This window comes from Mus pahari, chromosome 10 (genome assembly GCF_900095145.1).
Source record: "Mus pahari chromosome 10, PAHARI_EIJ_v1.1, whole genome shotgun sequence".
In the NCBI taxonomy this organism is placed as follows: Eukaryota; Metazoa; Chordata; class Mammalia; order Rodentia; family Muridae; genus Mus; species Mus pahari.
This window is the reverse complement of record NC_034599.1, coordinates 19,905,142-19,914,516: the sequence shown is the minus strand read 5'-3', so window position 1 is coordinate 19,914,516 and position 9,375 is coordinate 19,905,142. Positions and strand designations below refer to the sequence as shown.

At 37.2% G+C, this 9,375-nt stretch overlaps 1 protein-coding gene across 1 annotated transcript in view; it reads left to right on the top strand.

Annotated features, from left to right (window-relative positions):
• Window positions 1–9,375, top strand: part of LOC110328713 (probable C-mannosyltransferase DPY19L2) — a 155,651-nt gene that overhangs the window by 46,744 nt on the left and 99,532 nt on the right. Inside the window, exons 10-12 of the mRNA XM_021208137.1 lie at window positions 4,099–4,176; window positions 5,162–5,248; window positions 6,230–6,289. Of these exons, the coding sequence (XP_021063796.1) occupies window positions 4,099–4,176; window positions 5,162–5,248; window positions 6,230–6,289 (225 nt within the window). The remainder of the gene's footprint in view (window positions 1–4,098; window positions 4,177–5,161; window positions 5,249–6,229; window positions 6,290–9,375) is intronic.

The following is a 9,375-nucleotide window of genomic DNA, read 5'->3' as shown; positions in this document are numbered from 1 at the left end:
CTGGGATTTGAATTCAGGACCTACAGAAGAGCAGTCGGGCGCTCTTACCTGCTGAGCCATCTCACCAGCCCAGAAGCCTACTTTTTAAAAAACGTGTTCTTAGATTCAATTTATGAATTATTTACTGGATATTTTGAATCAATGTTTAGGAGAGAAACTGGTCTGTTAATGTCCTTTCTTTGTTGGATGTCTGTGTGGTTTTGTTATCAGGGTGACTATGGCCACATAAAATGAATTAGGCAATGCCCCTTCTGTTTCTGCAGTGTGGGATAAATTGAGTAGTATTGGTGTTAGCTTTTCTTTGAAATTCTCAAGAGAATTCTGTGCTAAAAGTAGCTGGTCTTGGGCTGTTTTGGGTTGGGAGATTTTTAGTTACTACTTCTATTTCCTCTCAGGTATAAATCTGTTTAAATGTTTGTCTGATATTGATTTAATTTTAGTAAGTAGAATCTATTGAGAAAAATTTCCATTCCTTTTACTATTTTCCAATTTTGTAAAGTATGGGTTTTTAAAGTATGAACTAGTGATTATTTGGATTTCTGTTGTTTCTGTTGTTATGGCCCCTTTACCTTTCTGATTTTGTTAATTCTCTCCTATCTTTCAGTTACTTTGAATAAGGGTTTGCCTGTCTGAAAGTATCACCTCTTTGTTTCATTGATTCTATGTATTGTTCTGTTTCTCTTTTATTGTTTTCAGCTTCAGTTTGATTATTCCTGCCATGTCCTCCACTTGGGTAAGCTTGTTTCTTTTTGTTCTAGAGCTTTCAGATGTGCTGTTAACTTGCCAGGACTAGATCTCTCCAATTTCTTTACCAAGGCAATTAGTGCTATGTGCTTTCCACTTAGCACTGGTTTCAATGTATCTCATAATTTTGGGTATATTGTGCCTTCATTTTTTTATTGAATTCAAGTAAGTTCAGTTTCTTTTTTTATTTCTGCCTTTTCCCAGCAGTCATTCAGTAGAGAGTTGTTCAGTTTTCACAAATTTTGTAGGCTTTTAAAAATTTCTGTTGTTGTTGACATCCAGCATTAATCCATTGTGGTCTGATAGGATATAGGGGGCTATTTAAATTTTCCTGAATTTTTATGTTGTGACTAAGTATGTGGTCAATTTTGGAGAAAGTTCTGTGAGGTGCTGAAAAGAAGGTATATTCTTTTGTGTATGGATAGAATGTTCTGTAGATATCTGTTAGGTCCATTTGGTTCTTAATGTCTGTTAGCTCCCCTATTTCTCTGTTTAGTTTTTCTCTGGATGATCTGTTTGTTTGTGGTAATGGGATATTAAAATCTCTCACTATTAATGTATGAGGTCCAATATATGATTCAAGCTTTAGAAATGTTTCTTTTATATATGTGGGTGCTCTTGCATTTGTCACATGAATGATAAGAATTGAAATGTCATCTTGTTGAAATTTTCCTTTGATGAATATGAACTGTCTTTTTTTTATCTCTTTTGATTAATTTTGCTTTGAAGCCTATTTTGTTAGATATCATAATAACTATACTGTCTTGCTTCTTGGGTCCATTTCTTTAAAATTTTTTTCCAACCCTTTACTCTAGGCAATATCTATCTTTGATATTGAGGTATGTTTCTTGTATGCAGAAGGATGAATCCTGATTTTGTATATTTTTATTGAGGGAATTGAGTCCATTGATTGAGAATTATCAATGACAAATGATTAATACCCGTTATTTTATTGTTGTCTTGATGGTTGTGTGTGTGTGTGAGTGTGTGTGAGTGTGTGTGTGTGTGTGTGTGTGTGTGAGAGAGAGAGAGAGAGAGAGAGAGAGAGAGAGGAGAGAGGAGAGAGACATAGACAGAGACAGAGGCAGTGGAGAGAGAAGGAGAGCAAGAACACATGTGTCCATTCTTTTAGTTTTGCTGTTGAGAGATTATTTGTACCCTGTATTTTTATGGGTGTACTTAACTTCCTTGGGTTGCAACTTTCCTTCTAGTATCCTCTGTAGGGCTGAATTTGTGTATAGACATTGTTTAAATTTTACTTAATCATGGAATATCTTATGTGTAGTGATTAAAGGTTTTGCTGGACACAGTATCCTGGGTTAGCACCTGTAGTCTCTTAGTGTTGTAGAATCCAAGTCCTTTCTGGCTTTTAGAGTTTCCTTTGAGAAGTTGGGTGTAAGTTTAATAGATTCTCTTTTATATGTGAGTGCTCTATTTTCCTTTCAGCTCTCAATATTCTTTCTTTGCTCTGTATGTTTAGTGTTTTGATTATTATGTAGTAAGAGGACTTTCTTTTCTGGTCCAAGTATTTGATGTGTTTTAAGCTTCTTGTACCTTTATAGGCACGTGCCTCTTTAAATTAGGAAATTTTTCTTCTATGATTTTGTTAAAAATATTCTCTGGGCATTTGAGCAGGAATTCTTCTTGTTCCTCTATTTCCATCCATTTTAGGTTTTTTTTTCATAGTGTCCCATATTTTCTGGCTGTCTTCTAACAGTAACGTAATTTATATTTAACAGTTCTTTGACTGACATAGGTATTTTCTATCATATCTTTAGTGCGTGAGCGCCTCTCTCATGTCCCTTGTACTCTGAGGCGATGCTTGCATCTCTATTTTCTGTTTGCTCACCTAGACTCTTTATTTCCAGAATTCCCTCACTCTATGTTTTCTTTATGGATTCCATTTCTTATTTTTAGACCTTAAATAGCTCTGTTCATTTTCTTCAACTGTTTGTTTTTCCCCCTGGCTTTCTTTGAGTAATTTATTCATTTCCTTCAATTTGAGCTTTCATGGATTTCTTTATGGGATTTATTCATTTCCTTTTTTAGGACCTCTGTCATCTCCATAAAGTTAGCTTTAAGGTCATTTTCTCGTGCTTTGGCTATGTTGAAATATTCAGGACTTGCTGTCATAGGATAGTTGGGCGCTGGTGGTGATATATTGTCCTCGCTGGTATTGATTCTGCTTCTTTCACTGCCATCTAAGCTTTTGGATTTGGGACGATTATAGGTATAGGTGCCAATTTTTGAGTTTGTGTTTGCTGGATGTGTTTTGCTTCTTATTTTCTGATGACCTCTGGCCCAGAAGAGAGTTCCCACTCAAGTTGTGGGGTGGAACATATTGATAAGGAGGGGAGTTGGAATTGGGAATAGTGTTGGATAACACTGAGAGAGTGGAAGACATCTCAGGTGGGTTGCCTTTGTAATGTCTGGAGGCACGTGTAGTCTCTGGTCCAGCAGGGAGTCTCTGTCTGAGTTCACCTATCTGTTCTTCTGGCTAGCTTGGCCTGCACCTGTTCACCTGGATGTCCACTTGGATGGACTGTGTTTGAGCAGCAGATATGCACACAGTTGGTGGTGTGACATGGGAGTGGGGGAATGTATTGGGGGCAGGAAGAGGTGGCAGTGGGCTGGTTCTTTGGAATATGAACCAAGGGCACGGGAGGGTTCTGAGTGCAGACAGGCCTCTTGTCTGTTCCTCTGACTTGCCTGGTTGCTTTTTGTATGTGATGTCGAATTAGATTAAGAACAAATTGGTAATATTTTTTCCCCAGAGAATAATGAATCTGTTTCTAACAGGCAAAAGTACTAGCAATCTTAATTTGTTGGCAAAGAGTAAGATGATTCAAAAGTGGGTTCTGTTCCCTATTATAGTTTCCTTCTTTTTGGCTCACTCCTATAATGTAGATCTTCAAAGTCTCAAATGGAAGCCCTGGAATTTAGGAGGCATCTGTTGGTGTGCCCTCCTACACAGTAGGCCTGTTTAGGCTGTTATTTTTCACCTGTCACACAGTTAGAGCCCTTCATCCAGTGTTGGTCCTGCAAGGCTATACTGGAAGAGGAATTCCCCAAATATCATGGACAGAAGTAGAAATTCCCATTATTTCCTGTGACTTATCTTCTTAGGTCTTAATTGCCTTGTTACAAAATAATAGCAGCATTAATAAAAACCTATGGATACCATGCATTTATATATGCATATACTTTTCTGTTTTCCCCACTGAAAAGATAAACTCTTTTTGCTCTCATCATCAGAAATAAACGTGTTCCCTTGTATTTCTTGTTTTAAATGAATAGTGAACTGTATGTTTTCAACAATTTTTTCACGGTTGGGTTTTTGTATTTTTGTTTCAGATAGCCTCATTATTTCCCATGTATGTTGTGGGATACATTGAGCCAAGCAAATTTCAGAAGATCATTTATATCAATATGGTAATATTTTTAATATTGCAAGTCTAATATCAAAATATCTCAATGTAAAGCATAACTACTTCTGTTTTATGGGGCACTTGTTTTTGATGGCACTTCAGGCACAAGATATCAAAAGCATCATGTCACACTGTGCTGTCCTGTGCCTTTGCTGGCAACCATACAGTAGATGGACTGTCCTCTCTAAAGATGTGCTTATTTTTGTTTGTGTGTGTATGAGTGTTTGTCGCATGCATGTATATACATTAAGTGTGTGCAGTGTCCATAGAGTGAAGAAGATGGCATCATATCTCCTGGTACTGTAGTTACAGATAATTGTGATTTGCCATGTGGGGGCTGGGAACTGAACCTGGATCTTCAGCAAGAGCAGCACTCTAAGCTGCTGAGCCCCCTCTCTAGCCCTTTAATCTTTATTTTTACACTTTAATATTGTCATTATTTCAAAATACATTTTCTCCTTTACACCCCGTATTGTTAACACTATACAACTCTGAAATTCTGCAACTCAGATTTTATATTGTTGCATTTTTACCTTAGTTTCCAAACACATCTTGCTTAAAAACACAAAATAACAAAATATATCTTACATAAAATGATGCAACAAATCATTTGTGAAAACTTACTTATCACTGTCTTATTATGTCACTCCATTATTCAAACTATGGAAACCATGGCACTGCATAGAAGATAGTTAAATTCTGCTATAAGTAGTTTATAAACTTGAATTTAATTCTTCAATCCTAGCAGTGACTTGAAATTCTATTTTTATTTAGCCAAACACATTAATATTTATATGAATGAAATTTATATAATCAGTGGTTTATATGGTATGATCAAAGTATATGGCCTATTACATGAAAGGGCATGATGAAATGTATCGAGCACAGTAAATATATAATAATAAAAATCTAAAGACATAATTACCTACCTGTCTTCAAAGTATGAATACATGTAATGACTATGAATCATTTTTGTTTCCATTTTCCAGGGTTCTGTTGCCCTATGCTTCATTTTGATGTTTGGGAATTCAATGTACTTAAGTTCTTATTATTCCTCATGTTTGTTAGTGACATGGGTAAGTTGCAGAAAGTCAAGCATAGATTTTGACGGAAAGGAGAATACAAAGAATTGTGTTATCATGAAGCAGAAAGGATGTAAGAATCAAAAATGTTAGAATTCTGGAGCAATCTCCAAAGATTCAGTTAAGGCAGTGCACCTGGGAAAGGCATTCTTTGCTTAGCATCGCTAGAGTGTCCATTCAACTGGAGAGAGCAGAGAATATTCTCAATTCTGACTTAAGCATATCAGAAGCTTGACTAAAAGTAAGAAAATGGATTTATTGAAGCATCACTCTCAATATAAGTAATAAAATATGGCCATTTGTTTTCAAGAGTACCTCAAGCAAGCTTAGGTTGGTCTAAAATATTACAACACTAGACCCCTGCTGATACGTTCTGACATAGGTATTATTCTCTGCCCTAAACTCAGCTAGTCCATCACCTCCACACATGTAAAGCAAAGTAGAAAACCACTAACAAACAATCTTGCCTGCAAAGACCTAAGCCTGATAAGCATTAAAATAAATAGGGTATGACTGTAGAAATGAGTCCACTGTATTTTTGCTGAGAAAAAACACATGTAAGCAAGAGAGGGAAGTACAGGGGGCTCTGTGATGTGTGAGACTGTATCCTCCCAGTTATGTAATCAGGTGAAAATGAGGAGACAGAGGAAAAGCCATGTGCCCCCATTAAAAACTGAAGGTTTCCTTTCTCAGCATGGTGCCAGATGGTCCCAGTGTACCTAGTACCTAATCCCACCTCCCAGGAGCTACCTGCAGAGAATGGGACCACATGACTCAGTGAGGTAGAGACATGATTCACAGGTATTATCTCAGCACACAAGCACTTTTCTGTATCTTCAAGAAAGTTTATATTGTCCACAGTTTGACAAGTCAATAATTAAGGCAAAATAACAAACGTACTTAAGACAGGAGAGAGGGATTGTACAGCTTAAATATTAATTTTCCTTCATCCATTTTTTTGTTCTAATCTTTTAGGCAATAATGCAAAAGAAAAGCAAAATCCAAAAGTTGGGAGCCACTGAACTCCAGTTTTGGGTAAGATTTGAACAGTATTTTTTTTCTTCAATTCATCATTTTTATGTATTAAGCATAATGAAGTAGGTTTCATTGAATAATTCAATAAATAAATGTAATGGGATCCCATGCTCTTTTTGAGACATTTCTGTAGCTTATTATGAAAATGAAGAAGGATTTGTCTACCATATTGTTGATAACATGACACTTCTAAGATACAGTAGACTTAATTTTAGAAAAGTATCATTTTGATAAAATTAGTGGACATCGATTATTTTACTCATGGACTATTGAAAGCAGTAAGTCGAACTGTGGTGGGGGGGCATTTAGAAAAATTTGCCAAACTGAACATCAAAATCTATTATTTTAGCATTTCCTATTGGCAGAGACTGAGCAGGAATTCTATCAGTAGCCAGGAGACAAAGGTGTGGAGAGAAACCCTAAAAGTTAAGCCAGGGACATGCTCCACCCTGATGATCTGGCCTTGCCTATCCCTCTCTGGCTTCAATGGGGAGCCATGGAGGTCATCAAGACAGGTAACAGGAAGACGGCCCTGTCAGTCTTCTTTCCGTCATTTTAACAAAAATTAAAAATCACCCTGAAGGAGAAAAGGTGTATTTGTCCCATGTGTCAGAGGTGCCAGGCTATTGCCACTTGGCGCTGTTGTTTCTGAGCAGCAGTGAGTGATGCTGAGCACTACAGCAATGAGAATGTGGTTACTCAAGACCTGCTCATGTATGGCAACCCGGAAGTAAAAGAGAGAGGGAGGGAAGGAGGAGGCAAACATTTACAGTGAGGTTTCACTCCCAAACTCTGTTAGTCTAGGAATTGATAAGTGGATTAATATTTGAAAGGTCAGAGCCCTTATGATCCAATCACCTCCCAGAGGCGTTGGTTCTGCATCCTGCTGAGCTGAGCTTTGCACTCTGAGAAAGCCCTTCTTTCAGCACACCTGCTTTGGAGGACATTTGAGATCCAAACTGAAAAAACTTGTAAGGAATGAACTCTCTCCTTCTTACAAACCTGGTGTCTGCCACCCTCCCCTTAACGGCAAGAGGACTAGTGAGGTGCATTCCCCTTTAATGTACATGAATTTGGGTTAGATGAAGCCATACAAGGTGCCAGGTGAACTAAACTAATCAAAACAGCTCTGCAGGGATTCCAAAACTAAATTATTATTTTATCAAGAGTATATAAAAGGTCAGGGATTATATAAGTTGAAATGTAGTATCATTTTGGGTTAAAATGGGGTATTAAAAGGATTTCCACATTCTGTGTTACATGATTCATAATGCACCAGATGCAGTAGCAACCACCAATCATAGTGTGAATGAGAAAAATTCTCACTTTTGAGAATGAGAAAAAAGAGTTAGAAAAGTCAATCAGTAAGTGTCAGCACTGAGATGAATAGAATGGTGGAATCTTTGGAAGACTGTCTTTATTTTTACTAATTATTTTAATTGTATAGATTTATAGGGTACAATGTGATCATTTGGGACTTTTATATAGTGCATAGTGATTAGAATAGTTAGCCTTTCTAACTCCTTAGCTGTAGTCATTTAGTGCATTTATGGTATACAATATATTTCAGTTACCGAATGCCACTGCTCTGATCACAAGGGCAACTCCTTCCTCTCCATATTACTTTATGTTTTGGGCATGCCTGTTTTCTACTTTTCATATAACACACAGTAAGTTATCATGAACTATAGTCATACCTTGGTGTGAAATGCTAGCACTTATTCTGTCCATATTGGCACTCTGGGTTTACAGCCAAAGAAAACAGCATCAATACATCAGAGAGGCACCTGACTATCTTCAATAACTAAGACATGGAATCAATGTAGGTGCTTACCATTAGAGAAAGAAAATGAGGCGTGCCTATGCACAATATAATATCATCAGTTATAAATAATGATATCCTGTGATATATAGAAAATTCACAAAGCTGGAGGGAATTATGCAAAATGAAAGAAGTCAGGCACAGAAAAACCAACAGCCTGTTCTCTTCCTGGTGCAGATGTCTTACAAACCTTGACTGGAATGTATTGGTGAATACTGCAGGCTGTGAATAATAGAGTGGGAGGGAAGAGGGAGACTGGGCAGTAGTATGACCTGAGGAACTTTTAAAAACAGTCACCATGAAATGCTTCAGTGAACGTATTTAGATATGAGATTATAACAAACCAGAAAATAGAAAGTTTTAAAAAGAGAACTTGAGAACAATATAATTGAGAAATGGAGTAATTTTAAGTTTAAAATCCTGTGACAATGTTTATGGCAAGAATGAATCACAGCTAGTAGACAGCATCTCTAGTAGACAGATGGGGCAGGAGAAACAACTTGATCTAAATCAAGAATAGAGCGGAGACATGACTGTACCTCAGAGATGCCTGGGCAAAAAGAAATGATCTGATATATTTATATCACCAAAATTCTAGAAGGGTTCAAAATTAGGCTAGGAAATAACTGAAAAGCAGTCAATGAAACTTATAATCTGTCACAAGATTAATCCTGGTTAAGATAAACCTAGTGGTATTCAAGGAAAGATACATTATAACAAAAGTTTGGAAAATGAAAACTAAAGAAAGAAATCTTGTTATCAGCTAGGGAAAAGTAGGATGTTGCCCAGAAGGGTAAAACTGAGAAGAATAACAACATCTGAAGATCTTCCTCTCCAAGTGTGGAGACTGGCAGGAGCTGGTAGGATTCTTGTCAATATCTAAAGAAAATGTCAATTAAGAATTCTATGTACAGAGAGGGTGTCCATTTCCCCTACGTATCTGTTGCTGTAAAACACCATCACCAGAGGCAACTTCCAGAAGGAAGAATTTATTTGTACTTACAGCTCTAAATGGTTAAGAATCCATCTTGGTGGGAGTAATGACAGCAAGCAACATGCCTAGTGGCATGAGCAGGAAGCTGAGAGTTCACATTTCAACCACAAGCAGAGAGCAAAGACTGTGAACCTGAAGCGACCTGAGACTTTGAATTCTCAAAGCTTCAGGGATGAACTCTTCCAATAGGACCACACCTCCCAAAGCTCAGTAAACAGCACCATCACCCCGGGATCAGGCATTCCAAGGCACAGGTTAATGGGGACATTT